The following is a 17994-nucleotide window of genomic DNA, read 5'->3' as shown; positions in this document are numbered from 1 at the left end:
TTTTGTTATTTAAACTAGTTAAAAAACAGTTTAAAAAAGTTCTGTCTTGGACGTCCGTGTGTCTGTATGTGCGGATCCTTTTTCTTGTTAACACGATAGCGACCGAAATACTTTACTAATCGAGTCTTTTTTTTTCTCTTACGCTTGAGTATGCTCAGGAATAGAACCCTTTCATTTTTCAGGGTCTGATTCGATGTGGTTTAATTGTTATTAAATAAACAAAAATAATAATTAATAAATAATTATTAAAAAAAAATTATGAGGCGTGCACTTTTGGATTTTCCAAACTATTATATTTTAAGAATCTTTTAATTATGTAGGTTTCTTTATATGAAGTTGAAAATATAAGACCAATTCTGTATTTTAAAGGGCAATGCTTGGATTTTTTTTGTAAAATTTACAAAAAAAGTAAGCTGGATAAGTCAATAGTATTTTATATTATTACTAGCGGTCCGCCCCGGCTTCGCCCGTGGTACCTACATGTTTAAACTATCCTATCTCTCAAGTTGGATCGAACTGCACATGGGTGTGCGAATTTTATTATAATCGGTTAAGTGGTTTAGGAGTCCATTGAGGACAAACATTGTGACACGAGATTTATATATATTAAGATTGACCGACCTTAACAGTTCTAGGCCTAACATAATTATAAAGTATAAACATACATTTGATATGTTTAAAATTAACCTGTACATAATAAATTATTTTCTTATTTAACTCACAAAAGTTTATAAATGTATAAATAGTTTCCTTAAGCCATATAATATATTGAAAAACTCAAACTGTTGTGAATTATCATTCATCGTTTTACAGTTGAACACAAATTAATATTTATGATGATATGACTACACAATAGAAAATAATTTGGAAAATCCAAAAGTGCACGCCTCATAATTTTTTTTAATAAATATTTATTAATTATTATTTTTGTTTATTTAATAACAATTAAACCACATCGAATCAGACCCTGAAAAATGAAAGGGTTCTATTCCTGAGCATACTCAAGCGTAAGAGAAAAAAAAAGACTCGATTAGTAAAGTATTTCGGTCGCTATCGTGTTAACAAGAAAAAGGATCCGCACATACAGACACACGGACGTCCAAGACAGAACTTTTTTAAACTGTTTTTTAACTAGTTTAAATAACAAAAATGACATCAAAAATATCATGAACGTTAAAAATAGTGTTTTTTCTTAATATGTGTGTGTATGTATTATCTTACAAGTGCAATGTATGATACATAAAGACATTTTAAGATTGAAAAATCAGATGTTTTGCGCGAAGTGACAGTAGTACCCACCTCAACGCTTCGCTTATGAGGCGTGCAATATTATGTCGCTGTCGCTGTCTGTCCGTCTGTATGCTGAAATCTTCAAAACTAGGCAACGGATTTTAATGAGGGTTTTTTTAATAGATAGAGTCATTCTTCAGGAAGGTTTTAGTATATATTTTTTTAAGTTTTCCACAAAGCGGGCGAAGCCGCGCTTGTAAAGCTAGTATTAAATTAAAAAATTAATAAAGAAAACAAATAATGAATTTTCAAAGTGTTTCTGAAACACTATCACATAAGTTTTTCATATACATAAAAAAGATACATGTGCATTTTTACATAATGTTTTATTGCGATTATAATTCGTGGACGCATGGTCAGGGTTATCGTTGTAATTAAGAACAGGTTTTGTAGTTTTTCATTTAATTTGTATGGTCAGTATTTCGAGCTATAAAATATACGTTAGATTGTAAAGCGACACAGTATTGTTAGATCTCGAAGTGGTGCAGTGGTCCAAAATGTTTGGATACCAAAATATTTTCGTTTTAGCCTTTGGGTTGGCGCTCAGTGAAGCGGCATTTGGTAATTACTTTATTGTATTTTTAGATTATAACGTTTACTGAAGATAGGTTAAAATATTAAATTATTCAGAGTATAATGTATAAATAAATAATGGTTTGCAAAAATAGATTAGACAGATTTTGTAAAATGTGTCGTATTAGTGCATTAATATACAGGTTATTTTTACAAAACTTTCCATTACTTTTGCAACATCTGTGTAAATATAATCTATATTTTACAGTGCGAAATTGATATTTGATTAAGTAAAGTATTGTTCCTCTTTCTTGGTGTCTCTCTTATAAACTAATTTAGAATTATACTCACCAAAATAGTACCTAATGAATGTTTCTGTCTTGATAACAGACAGAAACATTAATTACTATTTGTGATGTAATGATGTAAAAATATTCTAAGTATTGTGGAATATTTAGAATATTTTTAACGATTATAAAATAAAGACATTTATGCTTCGAAAAAAATATAGAGAACATTCGGATTTATTATTTATCATAATAATATGCTAATCAAATCTAAAAACTCCAAATTTTATTCGAACATTATTTCAAAATAATTTTGTTGGTTACCTATGTTTTACGTATTATTTGTCTCTTTAGACTAATTAAAGCATATTTATTACCTACAATATTTAGTTAAACCACTCTAGTCACTTATTTTAATTCGTTATTGAAAGAAACACAATATATTATTATGTATAAAATATGACTGATTGTAGTGTTATTAAAATAATTGTATATTGAATAAAGAAACGGGATCATGCGTAATATTGTGTTATCCTCTCATTAGCTTTATGTGTGTTATGTATAATACTAGATAATAATTTCATAAAACATTATTTGTATATTGTATCTAATAAATACTAAATCAAAAAAAAATTACATGTGGCACTCGAGGACTATCGCGGTAAAGCTATTGCATAGCATCGCATCACAGAGCCGGTTGGAGTGGGGGGTGTTAGGTTTTTTCGTTACGGTATTTTTACATTCGGTCGCAGCGCTCAAAGTCATAGATAAAAGCTATGCAGTATCTTAAAAAAATAATTATTATTTAAATTAATAACACACTATTTCTTTTCAGTCGACACGCTACACAAATGTGACTATAAAGATCGCGAATGTCTAAAAAAAGACATCCAAACCACGCTTTTGGGCATCTCCGATTCTGGTATCCCGGAATATGACATTCCTCCCATCGACCCTTTACATATAGAAAATATCAAGCTTAACTTACTGAACGTCATAGACCTCACGATCCTTGAGGGTACGGTTAAGGGTATCAAAAACTGCGAAGTCAACGATTTGAAGTAAGTGTATTATAAAAATATATAAATCATGTTTATGGTAAATATTTAAGGTTATTAAACTGTCGTAAATATTGGTAGTAGTGTTTTTTTAAGTTTTTCAATTTCTTCAGCATATTGTTCCACTAAATTAATATTTAGGTATTATATAGCAAGTCGATTAGGTACTTCAAAAGAGGTTGCATAATGAATATGCATAAAAAATGCATAAAAAATTATAATTTCCATCAGTTTTTGGAACTGAGATAATACCATTAGGTATTATATGCATCTAATCAACAGTATCAACAGTATTTAATGTAACCTAAAACATTTTAGGCTGAACATGGAAAAGGGTCACTTCACAATGAAGGTTACTTGTGATATATCAGCAAAGGGGAAATACGATATAACTGGATCTAGCCCGGCTTTGAAGGAATTGGTTGGCGGCAGCAGCGTCAGAGGCAGCGGGAACGCTAAAATCAAAATTGGTATGCATCGCTATAATACTAGCGTATCGATGCTAGATGATATCGATGCTATTATAAACGTTATCTGACGGTGCATTAACATCAAACGAGTGCATGCTCATTCTAGCCTCCACTATGTCAAATTCTTTTAGTGTAAGCAGGCGTAGAGCATCTTTCGTTGCTCTAAGTGCGTTCGAAAAGATTCTATGCAATGTTCTAATACTGAACAACGCTGAATACGAGTTTTCGTTTAGGTACACTAAAAGATCACGAAATAATGCTCTTGCTCTAGCTCTATGTTCGTTTGATGTAAATACCGTTATATTCCATGGAAGGTTCGAACTCAAGTGATTACTTACAGATTTTTTTATATATCGAATTAGATTTGAATTAAAGATGCATACTGCGTATACTTTTTAGATATTTACGATTGTTTTAAATCGAAAAGCAATTAAATTTACAAATCTCAAAGGATTTTATTCTTCTTATATTACATTTTATGTTATTTATTTCTTTATAACAGTTAATGATATAATTTTTCTTCTATGCGTTATTACGTTATTACCAAATGTATTACTAATATGAAGAACAAAAAAAACAAGACACGCATTTGCATACACGTGTCAGAACGAATCTAAAATGAGAAAAATAATACTATTCATTGTTTGTTCGACAGAAAAAGTATCGATGAAATTCGACTACACATTTGAAGTAGTACGGCGTCCGGATGGTGAAGTTTACATCGAATGTAAGAAAGACCTGGCTAAATACGATTTCGACTTGCTTGGCGGTAGTAAATTGCAGCTTGAAAAGTTGTACGTTGGAGACGTAGAATCGAGTGAGTAAACACGTTATAAACAAGGTTTTATCGAGGATAAAGGGTTTATTTTAAATTTTAATTATATAATTATTAGGAGTAATGTTCCTAAAGCGCTGCTTACACGCAAAGAATGTAATGTAAATGTAATTTGTCATGTCAGTTTTTACTGATAGACGTCAATATGGAATCAAGATATCCATCGGTAAAAATATTGACATTCTTGTACGCCTAGTAACATGCTCAATAAATACCACGATAAATACCACGTATACTGGCGGAACACAGTAAATAGTTTACGTGAAACAGGGGCCTAATCAGTGAGGAAAACCAAAATTATTTATCAATGACTTCACGGATAGTCATAATATGACTGGCCACATAATATCTTATTCCTCGTATGTTAACGTGAGAGTTCCCGCCCTAGGTTTCTTTTCATTTATGACGTGACAACGTCTTATAATTCGATAGAGACGCCTGCACGCACGAAAAAAACATGACTCATGCGGCGTTATCTCGCTCTGAGGCGTTCCATGTAAGGCTTGAAGTGCGAGCGAGAACGCGGAACGAACGACCAAGAAGCAAAATCGGACGTTGTCACGTTCAACTATCGTCAGTAAACCAACTTTACAGACAACCAATTTTTTCATTTCTTCTAAGTGTCTCATTCAAGATGGCATGAAAATTTGGCCTACTAGCTCTCAATTAAATCTGTTAAAATGTTTTAAATTATCTGTGCCCGACCTCACAAACTGATAAGCTGATTTCAAACTCAAGCTCAAACATTCATTTATTCAATTAAACTTCTTATAAAAGCACTCTTGAATCGTCATAACATTTTTTAACATTTACCGCTCATATATTTTCATACAAACCAAAAAGCAATGTTCATAAAACAATTTATTAATTACAGGCCAACTTCTTACAACTTACTATAATGAAAACGCGAAGACCTTATGGAAAACCTTTGGAAGGACTGTAATGGATTCAGTGGCGGACATTGCTTATCAGTTCATACACAATTTCTTCGGACGAGTGCCTACCAAATACTACCTCTCTGGCGATCTTACACCGTTTATCAAGCCTTAAACAAAGTGACCTGTTAAATAATATGTTAAATAAAGTATGTTTTATTTTTAACACGGTTGTTTTTATTGCACCATACGAAGACAAAAAATTTGCATAAGTTACCTACATTTATTTGACGTCAATTTTCCTGCTTTAAATATGATAATTATGTGTTTTTCCTAAAAGTTTTTGTTGGTAAAATAAAAAGTAATAATAAATTACAATTGATGAATTGCATTGCTACCTATTTTAAAAGATAAATGTTTTAAATTTAATTAATAAATTAGTTATTTTTGTTTCATAATTTACACAGCGTTTAGTAAACTTATACAAAATTCATCAGGCAATAGCACCTGAATGAATAAATAAATAAATTACTCGTAATAAACTATTATATTATTATTTTCATAAAATACACAGTGTTTAATTAAATCCTGTCTTACATTATATTATTATGCATAATATTAACTTTAATCGAACCAACACTATCGTTTTAATATCAGATAAATATTTATTGCACCAAAAATAGTTATAATTATTTTAAAAAATATCTAAATTATTTCATTATTATGTTAGGCAAACGAAATTAATGTTTAATTAAGTACCTATAATAATATTATGTTAGATCTGATATCAATTGTTAAAAATCTCAAATACGTATTAACAATTTCAAATCCATTGTATTTATATCTTAATGTTTTTATTGCACATTTATTATTAGTACGTATAAGTTTTTGTCCGTATTATTACATCATTTTCGTTAAATTATGTGAAAAACGTTACTATAATTTTATTAATACCTATTTCATCTCTAATTCATTTTAGTTATTTTTTAACACGTCGTAGCAAGTGTAAATGTTTTATTTTCTGTCCTAGAGCTTAGTGAAACATATTTTGTTTTTCTCTTATTAGACTTTAAAAAATTTTAAGCATTTTCTTGCTGACATTGGTATTTATAAATTTAATGTATCATAAAGGTATCATATTTATTAATTGTGTGAAATATACCTTTCAGCTTAACCTCGGAACAGTTTTATAGTAGAGAGTTTTTAATTAAGGTAACATTTGACAGTTCAACAAAATTCAACAACGTAACTTAGTAACGACAACATAGAATAACATGATATTTCGTTTTGTTAGAACTGCACATATGCTTAACTTTTTTCAATTACGATTACATAATATTTATAGTAATATTGTCATAATATACAAGTAATTTTAAGATTTGTATTTACCAAGTAGCTTATAATATCTAATACACTGGAGATTTCAGTATGAACATTAACTTGTAACAAGAAAATATGACCTTGAATGACGCCTTTATGTTTTTTTATCCCTTTCACACCTAACTTGGCAAGTGGGTGTGAAAGGGATAAAAAATTTTCTTGTTACTAGTTAATGTTCATACTGAAATCTCCAGTGTATTAGATATAAGCTTCTTGGTAGGTATTTACTAATAAACCATAAACTAAACATAATAAACAAAATATTCTGATTTAAAGAACTTGTTATGTACCTACATATAACACGCCTTAATTATTAGAGTATGCATGGGGCCACCCAAGAAGGACTTGCACCTGTTAGCAATTGCGACATCGCGCACACCTGCGATTCCAGAGAGTGTTGCGGCAATCATCGCCACCGCGACGCTGTAGCTGCCCCGCCGTGGACGACGAGCACTCTTTGTTCCAACATCGAACGGGAAGTTTAAGTTAGGAATAATTTATAATGTAATTTTTTTACAATAAATTATTAATAAGTAAATTTCGGTTTTTTTTGCGCCTTCGCGGGTCGGTCAATATAATTAACTGACGTCGCTACAATATTGTGTCAATAAACCTTTTTTCTTTTTAAATACCAGAGACGTTACTCTAAAAATCTAAATCTGACATCTAAAATCGAATGCATTGATTACTTGTGAATAAAAATCATAATAAATTAATAAATGCGATGTGTTTTTTTAATTATGTATTATACTTGTCTTATTTTGCTCCTTAAATTTACGAAAGAAAGTATATTACGTACTGGGACAGGGATTCGCCCGATGAATTTTAAAATTGATATGTGTTTCAAGTTCGATTGACAAATATTTCAAGTCCGTATCGACGAAGAAATAAAAATGTCTCGGTCTGGCAGGACACAGAAGGCTGACCACCTACTTGTCCCTAAAGAAAATCGATCAGTGAAACAGATGTAGGTATAATGCATCTGTCGGTTTTTAATTTTAAGATAACAACGTTGTTTTGTATTATAATGCAAAATGTGAGAAATTTAGTATTATATAGAAAATTCAAATTTCCATTTTATACGCTGAACGAATTATAAGACCTATCTAGATTCGGTAAAGTATTCAAAAATAAATTATATAGGCCAGATAATATATTGTTACTTAGAGAGTTTGTATTAAACTTAGGTATACTGCCATTGAAATAATCTTCTTCTTATATATAAAATTCTCGTGTCACAATGTTAGTCTGCATACTCCTCCGAAACGGGTGGACCGATTCTCATGAAATTTTCTGTGCATATCGGGTAAGTCTGAGAATCGGCCAACATCTATTTTTCATATGTACCACGGGCGAAGCCGGGGCGGACCGCTAGTAACTAATAAATATTTCAGGACAATTTTCACACAGGGCACGTCTCTGATCCCATACTAATAGCTTTCGTTTGTGTTATGGAAACCAGATGACTGATGAACATACATAAATTTTAATTTTAAATAAATACTTATTTATCAAGATAACAAGCAGTAGAACCATCCTCGTACTTCAAGAATAATAATAAAAAATAAATAATAAAACATCATTTAATGGGATACGGATTAATATTTGTGTATGGATAACATGGTTTGATTACTGTCGGCACTTCTATTAATTTGAAAACGAAAAAAGTTGTTGTAGTAACATAACTACTGAAGATGGACATAATATTATGGTATCGCGGACTTTCTTGTTGATATTGATCCATTCTATAATACCGTAGAACATTTTTTTGTTCTATCTTCAAAAATTCTGCAGCGAACGCCAAGACAGAATTTTTATAAAGGAATTTTTTAGACCTTGGGTTACATTATTTCATTTTTGGTAATGATCTCTAATTTTTTTGAATATGCAATATAGCCTATGTTGCTCAGTGAAGATGCAGCTTTCTAATGGTGAAAGAATTTTTGAATTGTTGAAATGAGGAAATTGAAAATTTAATACTATCATCATATTATTTTATTTTGTTTTACACGGGTTAAGTTTAAGAGCATCGTCATTACTTAAAACAGTTAATTATGTATTTAAGTATCAATTATATTATATTTAAGTGCTCTTTACTTATAGAAAAGTATATGTTATTAGGGCATTACTGACGTCAGCGGCGTAGTAGTTGCTTCTAATGAGAAGTTGTAACATGCAATTTGTATGACATTCGCGTATAAAGCCGAGATGCCGGGAGCACACGGTAACTCGGTTACAAAGTGTCATACAGGAACAGTAAGGGTCATATAGGATGTTGCGGAAACTTTTTGTTTTATTTTTAGCGGTCTGGAGTGCTTCCCCGCTGAGTTTACGTAAGTTTCATTGCAATTTATTGCTGTTAAATTCGTTTTGTATTAAAAATATTCATTTAAAATTATATTCATTACAACAAACAATATTCATTTGGTAACAATACTTTTTTGTACTTGTTAAGGGGTAAAAAATGGGTTAGATAATAACACCTTAATTTACGACAAAAAACTGCAAGGTTTTAATAATAACACGTAATTTCATTTCATATTCAAATTATCACTTTTTTGCTTTGTTTTTAGCGGATTATTTAAAATCTTGTTCAAGAAATGACCCAAAGTTAAACGAATGTGCATTAAAATCTGCAAGAGAGTCTCTTAATTTATTTGCACTGGGTGACCCTAGTAGAGGTCTTTTGCCATTAGACCCGCTATATGTTGCTGAAATGAAGATTTATGTTCCTGATAAAAACGGCTTGAAGGTCGTTTTTAAAAATAATTATTTTAAAGGATTAGCCAAATTGCAAATGGAGGATCTTAAGTGAGTATTTCTTTATCTATTTTTTTATTTGATTTGGTACCCTTTTTATATAAAGATAATTTAATAGCGTCGTTTTTCCTGTATAATTAAACGTTCAGTTAGAATAAATTTATAATAAAATATTTCATAGATTAATTGTTAGTTTTTAACGACTTGATAATTACTATAAAGAAAAATGTCAACTCAGCTAGGAAAAGCAGTCTCCTAATTAAGTCTTTCCCCAAAAACATTTCTTCATCAAGCAAAAAATCATTAAAATTCGGTGAAAATAAGGAACTATTAGAGCACAATGAGTCACGGGCAATTAGCTATGGGCCTTTAATTATGAATAACATCGTGACGCCGTCTCAAAGGGAGCCGAAATTAAGCGCGGCTGATTCGACGGCTACAAAAGAAGTAATGGAGTGAACCGGCCTATGATCTGCTGAATTTTAGTTGGGGATAGGTTAAATTGATTAATTAAAACTTCCTTCATTTTACACCCGCGAAATTACGGACATTTTCTAAGGGAGGCCTTTGTAATAATTTTACGTAATGATGATGACATACCTACCTTTGTTTCGTTGGTCAGTAAACATATTTTGGTATTTATTTCCTCTAGTTCCGTATTAAAAGTAGGTATTTGCGTGAATTACTTTCATATAATTTTTCAATCAGAATTTCATACAATACCTACCTAAATTGTGCAAAACGATACCTACAAACTAAAATTAGAAACATTTAGTTCGTTTAATTTGATATAGTTCATATTTTAATAACAGAAAATGTTAACTATAATAGATACCTATTTAGTACAATAACAAGTCGAAATCAGAGCATTATAAAGATTATGATTCATGATACCTAATTGTAAACAGTTTTCCTTATCTTGGGCATCATCGACGCTCAAAGTAAGAAAAATAACGCAATATCCAAGTAAAATTGTGAATATTTGGTTCTATAAAAAATACTACTTAGCTTGCTTTCAAAAATGTATTAATTTATGTACGTAAACATAAATTACATCTCAGAAATATGTACACTAATAGATAGTGTACATAGTTAGTTTGACATTTGACATACCATTAACAATACCGGTTGTAAAATATAAGCCATAAATATATTATCCTTACAATTACTATACTAGCAATCATTTTAATCATTCGATTATTGACATTGTAACATATATTATATACTTTACCTGTACACTTAAACCTAATTGGAGGTTGTTTCGCCTTAATAAGTATATTCAGACTAGCGTCATCTCGACCCCTTAACCTGAGTATAAAGTATTAAGGTCAAACACTTTATTCATCTTAAGTAAAATTACACGGGTATTTAATAGCGCATCTTTTGCATGATTTGAATGTAAGATTGCACTCTACAGAGTGCATAATACATTATATCGTGGTTGTGTTCGCGAAAAAAATCATTTTTTCGTTATTAGCGTGATTTTAGGCCATCTTGGTCTCTTTTTAACGTTACATTATTTACCATGTTTATCTATTTTTAATTGTATAAAATACTTATAACATCGTGTACTTATAACTTCAGTGAGTTCGCCTGCTTTGTCTAAAACCTAGTATTTAATATTCTAAAACCTTCATAGAGAATCATTCTATCTATTAAAAAAACCGCATCAAAATCCGTTGCGTAGTTTTAAAGATCAAAGCTCACACAGGGACGTAGGGACATAGAAAGCGGCTAAATTTTACACTATGTAGTGAAGATTAATTTTACACTATGTAGTGAAGATTAGATTATGTAGTGATTGTATGCAGATGCAATTTACTAATTCTGTTTCGTATAATACCTGCCCCCCTAGACAAGTGGCTTACTATTAGCGTAAAGTTCAATAGAATAGATTATGAATGTATGAGATTGACGTAATCAATCGTCGTCGTCGTCGTAATCAAACGTCAATCTCATACATTCATAATCTATTCTATTGAACTTTACGCTAATAGAAAGCCACTTGTCTAGCGGGGCAGATCTTTACGGCAAAAGAGATATTATATTATATTTTGTGTTGACCAACTATTACGATGATTAATAGTTGGTTAAATTCAGAACAAGTTGCAAACGGCAGAGGCTACTTCGGCCGTCGCCACATGTCGACGGCAGCCGTCGACGTATTGACTACTGCCGCCGATGCTTCGTTGACTGCCGTCGACATGTGGCGACGGTTGAAGTAGCCTTTGCCGTTCACAACTTGTCGTTCGTGTGTTAGAACTCTAACACCTATATTACTATAACAACATCGTGTAACGCATATAAGATTTAACCACAAACAAAAAGCCCAAATAGAGTTTTTGTTTTTGTTTCTGGAACACAGAATTTAAATTTAATATAACGACAATCATTACACGTTTTTTATTATTTTTTCATCTCCTAAATATTATTACCTACAAGAAACAACATTAGATACATTTGATGATTTTAGATTCGACTTGGATAAAAAATTAATCACTGCTGATGCCTTAGTGACTCTTGATGTAAAAAATGAATATGAGGTCAGTGGAAAAATCCTTGTTTTGCCGATTCGATCCAGTGGCGATGCATCTATAAAGCTAAGTATGAAAAACATTAATATAGACTTTGTTACATAACCACCAAAAAGCTACAAATGTGAATAATATTATGATTTAGTACGGCTATAAAACTTTGAGCAAAAACAACTGAATAATCTCATAGTAAATGATAACACAACAACAATTATGTAATACTAAAAATCCTAATAATAGTAATTAATATTTTTTAGTCCTTTTAAGATATAATAAGAAATAAACTTTAATCTTTACAATTTAAGTTTAAATCTGTATAATACTACTATTAGATATAAATCTACATTTAATGTTATGCATAGTGACGTTTACTTAAAATATGTGAACAAGACAAGACAAGACTCACATATATTATTAACTATAATAATATGTGCTATAGGATTTACATAATCCTTAGGTCTCCTTTGATGTACTGAAGGACAATTAAAGCCTTAACCTGCCTAGGACATTAGGTACCATTTCTATCTTAAATCAGGGCATCCCTTTCATCAAAGTAATTTAGGGAGTATATAGACGAAATAAGGTCCTTTGCATCGAGGCATTTAAAATATAAGTATGTGTGTTTAGAGATATTTTTTTAGGGTTCCGTACCGAAAGGGTAAAACGGGACCCTATTACTGACTTCGTTGTCTGTCTGTCTGGCTCCAGGCTGTATCACATAAACCGTGATAGCTAGAAAGCTGAAATTTTCACAAAATATGATTTATTTCCGATGCCGCTGTAACAACAAATACTAAAAATTAACATAGTACGGAACTCTTCGTGCACGAATCTGACTCGCACTTGGCCGGTTTCTCCAATTTCTTGTTTATCCAGCAAATATAAATGTTGTAATTATTTTACAGAAAACACACTATTGCATATACGCATATGGTACAAACACATCAAAGCAGATGACAATAAAGTATACTGGAATATTACAAAACATGATACCAAATATGAAGTAGAAAAAGCAACATTTCGATTAGAAAATTTATTGAACGATAAAAACATAGGTATAGTATGTTTAAAGTTGTTTATATGTTTTAAGTTTGTATGTTTTAAGTTGTATTCTACTTTATTCTACAGTTTATTTCCGAAATGTGTAGCTGCCATAAGATCTCTTAGATATACATATCAATAATTGTTTGATCGTTTACATTGTAATAAACACGTTAGGTTTTTTATGCAACGTATAGACGTTAATCACACGACTTAATCTTTGACGTAGGTAATTTAAGAAAAATTGTATTCTGAATATAATATAGCAAATTACCAATTACCTAGGTAATCTAATATATATTATAAAGGCGAAAGTTTGTAAGGATGTATGGATGTATGGATGTATGGATGTTTGTTACTCTTTCACGTAAAAACTACTGAACCGATTACAGTGAAATTTAGCACACATATAGAGGGTAACTTGGATTAACACATAGGATAGTTTTTATCCCGAATATCCCACGGGAACGGGAACTATGCGGGTTTTCCTTTGCAAACGCGGGCGAAGCCGCGGCGGAAATCTAGTTTGCTCATAATATTGAAATCAGTACAACGTTGTGGAATACCGGGCACCTGTATCTTAAACTACTAGATAATATAATGATTCCTAAGGAGACCACAATAACTGACAGACAATCAAATGCATCCCAAAACACTTCAAATAACGCATTAAACTGTTCCTTTCACGATTTTTCCGTTTACAGGGGACCAAATAAACAAACTGCTTAATGAAATGTGGCGTGAGATAGTGGCAGATGTCGGGCCGTCGATATGCGAGAGCCTCAGCGCATCTGTAGTAAACAACTTGGCTGTTCTACTTAACCAGGTTCCCTATGACGAACTTATGCCTGAGTGAATGCGACACAAAACGTACCTCTTACGGTGCATTTACATCAAACGAGCGAATGCCCACTATGTCAAATTATTTTAGTTTAAACAGGCGTAGAGCATTCTTTTGTTCTTAGTGAATCTTCTAATACTGAAAAACACTGAATACTACTATAGACCGGACTCTCAGTGGAGTTTCGTTTGCAAAAATAGCGGACCTAAATCTGACTTCTGATATATATTGTATAGATCCCAGACATCCTATAGACAGATGTTGCCAACCAGTTTTGTGGTCCCCCTCTCCCCACCCCGGTAATTAAATATGGCATAGGTACAAAGAAAAAAATAAAAATTTCCAAAACATGCCGTGTGGGGTATCAAATGAAAGAGCTTATTGAGTAGATCACGAATATATAGCATACTATAACATTTCTTACACTTTCTCTAAGATTTTTTAGAAAATTTACGAAAAAGCTCCATTTTTGAGTTAACTTTAAACCACTATAGATTGAAAACTCATGAATATATTTTTTAAATTATTATTTAAAATAATTAACAATAGTCCATTGTTTACGATTCAATAGTTTGTACAGTGAAATAGTTGCATGGGGGAGTGGGGGGAGCATTCAAAGATGGCGAGTATATTTTCAAGTTTATGCCAGAAATAAAGGCCTAATACAAAAATATCGGTGTCACTGTCGTTGTGTTTGATAGAATGAAAAATATGGCAGAACATTCTTGAATCAGCCTCTGTGTGATTAGATTTCAAATCGGTGTGATTAGATTTCACTTCAGTGAAAGTTGCGCCTTGTAATTTAAAATATTTTGTGGGGTCATCAAAATTCAAATCCACCACATAGCTCACTTACATTATATTACGAACTATTGAATCGTAAACAATGGACTATTGTTAATTATTTAAATTAATAATTTAAAAAAATATATTCATGAGTTTTCAATCTATAGTGGTTTAAAGTTAACTCAAAAATGGAGCATTTTCGTAAATTTTCTAAAAAATCTTAGAGAAAGTGTAAGAAATGTTATAGTATGCTATATATTCGTGATCTACTCAATAAGTTCTTTCATTTGATATCCCACACGGCATGTTTTGGAAATTTTTATTTTTTTCTTTGTATGCCATATTTAATTACCGGGGTGCGGGGAGGGGGACCACAAAACTGGTTGGCAACATCTGTCTATAGGATGTCTGGGATCTATCTATAATATAAAAATGAATCACAAAATGTGTTGGTAAGCGCATAACTTGAGAACGGCTGAACCGATTTCGTTAATTATTTTTTTATTATATTCCTTGAAGTACGAGGATGGTTCATAAGAACCACTTATGTAGAGAAAACGTAAATATGTACCACGGGCGATGCCGGGGCGGACTGCTAGTAATTTAATAAAAATAAAACTAGGACAAGCTCACACGAAGTCCAAGAATTTAAACAAAGGCAAAAGATAATTCATATAATTTATAGTTTATACGTATCTAATAAAACTGTTGTTCGCGTTGTTATGAAATAAATAAATATACATAAAGAATAACCATTTTTTGCCATTGCAGCCGTTTTAAGGAAAATATTGCACGAAAATGAAGATGCTTATTAGGGTTCCGTACCAAAAATGCAAAATGGGACTCTATTACTGAGGCTTCCCTGTTTTATGTGTCCGTTCTTCTACACCAGAATGTACCTCGTGATCCGTGATTTTAAAAATTTAAGGAATTTGTTACTGTTGCTGATATTATAACAACAGGTTACAAAAAATCGGCGTTAAGCAACTGTTGACACGTTCATAAATTGGATAGGAGATACAAACATTTAGCTGATTTGTACAGAGCCCTTTGTGTCGCGGGTCCGAATCGCACTTGACTGATTTTTTATTTTTTTAATACCCTCTAATAAGATGCGATATTATTGTATCTGATATTATTGGTTTGTCCTCCTATTTTGTATTGTCAGCATTTTTCGTTATATTGTTGATTTATTCACCCCAATATAATTCCGCGGTCTGCTGTATTTAAGATTTTCTTTATTTCCACTTCACGATTTACGACCGATTAATAATGTGGTTTATAGAATGTATTGATTGCTTTGTTTACTACATTGAATGGCTCGTAAAAAACAAAGTATGTAAGAAAATTTGAAGAAAAGAAATTCATTGAAATCCAAGCCAAATGATTTTTCAGACAAGTTGTAGTGTGCTCAAGGGCAGCTACAGACTGTCAGACTTTTACGCTTGAGACTTTGTTTTAGGTTTCAGGTTTTTAAGTAGATTTAACGCATGTAATTTTGCAAGGGCATAAGAATATTGGCTTGCCTATAATATGCATCTTCTTATATATAAAATTCTCGTGTCACAATGTTAGTCTGCATACTCCTCCGAAACGGTTGGACCGATTCTCATGAAATTTTCTGTGCATATCGGGTAAGTCTGAGAATCGGCCAACATCTATTTTTCATATGTACCACGGGCGAAGCCGGGGCGGACCGCTAGTACAATATATATCAGAAGTCAGATTTAGGTCCGCTATTTTTGCAAACGAACATCTCCTTGGAGCCTGCTCTACTAATCGTTTACACTAAAACATCAAGAAAGAATGCTTTTTTTCTAGCTCTATGTTCGTTTGATGCAAATGCACCGTTATGTATTTAGTTCATGCCAAAGGCTAGCTGTCTTAATATAAGGAGCGATTTTGATACCATTTTTGTATTTCAAGATTCATTGCAAAACAGTACAATTTAAAATGACTGAAGTTGAATAAATGTTTGGTTGGTTTCTTATTTTATTTACTGGTTTTCCTCGTTGTTTTATTTTAATATCGTTGATCTGCTTGGCTTAACACTTGACACCTATTAATAATTTATTATACCTATTAATAATTTATTATTATTACGCTAGTGCAATTTTATAAAAGAGTTGTAATTTGTCAAATAAAATTTTAAATACGTTGTGGTGAAGACTGTAGCTACCTTAATATGCGTGTACAAAATTTGTATAAAAATAAATTTCCCAGTAGGATGATAACTAGAAATTTGAAATTCATTGGTACTGTTAAACATATGTAATTTAAACATTTTTTTTTTGTAAACTTTATTAATTTTATAGATCACTATGTTTCCTTTTCAAAAACCGCTTTTTCTTCCATCGCTATTTAATTTCTCAAAATTTCACTCCAATACAAGCCAGCGCAAAAATATTTAACCTATCTTACTGTAGGTACAGAGTTTATCTTGAGTTTTATCTTAGAGAGAATTATTTAGTGATTCAATAGTGAACTAGGAGAAAACAGAAAGAAATAACGACAAAACCAATCAGCAAGTTTATGTTTGTTTTCGTTAATCTACACTGAGAAAACGTAACGGCTATAAATAATCAAGTTGCTGCTATTTACAACCGAGTAACTTGCTTCGGAGGGAGCCTGCAAAGTTTGTTGCTAAAATTATACAAGTCAACTTTGTTAACGTATGTTGGTAATATAAGCCCACTAAGTTGGTCAAAAAATACGTATTAAAGGTTTGTTGCTTTTAACCTATTCACTCAGTAAACTTAACAAACCTATTTACTATAGTCAATCGTGTTACTCTTTTAACAATACCCAACGTGCTCTGTTGTTTTTAGCAAAGTAATTCAGTGATTTCAAATATGTTGCTTTGTAAAACTAGCTAAGTAACACAATAATGTTAATCATATTTATTGGGTAGGGACAGCCAATCTACTTTGTTACTTCTACTCAATTAAAAATTTGTATACGTAGCCAAGTTACTGGGTACTGTCAATCGTGTTCATTGGGTAACTATAACTAAATATACTCTGTTCTTTCTAGTCAATTAAGATTGGTATATTTAGCCAAGTTACTTTGAATTCTTAGGCGGGTTTATTAGGTAACCATAGCTAAAATACTTGGTTGCAAGTAATAATTCAAACGACACATATTAAGCTATATATTTTCAGTATAAGCTGACCTGTGAATGTTCGTAAAACCTATACAAGGTGTAAGGGGATATACACATCCGAACAGGGCGTGATGTACTGTTCAGTTTCATCAGTACATCACGCCCTGCTTAGATGTGTACCCCCTTTCTGTTACACCCTGTATACAATGTGAGGTCAGCTC

The 17994-nt window shown here is 31.6% G+C and overlaps 2 protein-coding genes and 1 long non-coding RNA gene across 3 annotated transcripts in view; all 3 read left to right on the top strand.

Moving 5' to 3' along the window:
- Nucleotides 1-17994, top strand: part of LOC149482901 (uncharacterized) — a 109731-nt gene that overhangs the window by 61362 nt on the left and 30375 nt on the right. The gene's annotated exons all lie outside the window — the stretch shown is intronic.
- LOC149482903 (uncharacterized) lies at nt 1769-5554 on the top strand. Its single transcript, XM_089703369.1, has 5 exons — nt 1769-1851; nt 2926-3151; nt 3467-3618; nt 4274-4435; nt 5328-5554. The coding sequence occupies exons 1-5, from the start codon at nt 1788-1790 to the stop codon at nt 5501-5503; spliced, it is 780 nt and encodes a 259-aa protein (XP_089559495.1). The 5' UTR covers nt 1769-1787; the 3' UTR covers nt 5504-5554.
- LOC149482902 (circadian clock-controlled protein daywake-like) lies at nt 8925-13899 on the top strand. Its single transcript, XM_089703685.1, has 5 exons — nt 8925-9041; nt 9282-9519; nt 11942-12072; nt 12908-13057; nt 13748-13899. Exons 1-5 carry the CDS (start codon nt 8981-8983, stop codon nt 13897-13899), a joined length of 732 nt encoding a protein of 243 aa, XP_089559811.1. The 5' UTR covers nt 8925-8980.

The sequence above is a fragment of the Colias philodice genome, chromosome 14 (genome assembly GCF_061535455.1).
Source record: "Colias philodice isolate Cphi_HAF_F1 chromosome 14, ilColPhil1 Martin Lab GWU primary, whole genome shotgun sequence".
NCBI lineage: Eukaryota > Metazoa > Arthropoda > Insecta > Lepidoptera > Pieridae > Colias > Colias philodice.
The sequence above is the reverse complement of the archived record's forward strand: the minus strand, read 5'-3'. Positions and strand labels throughout refer to the sequence as shown.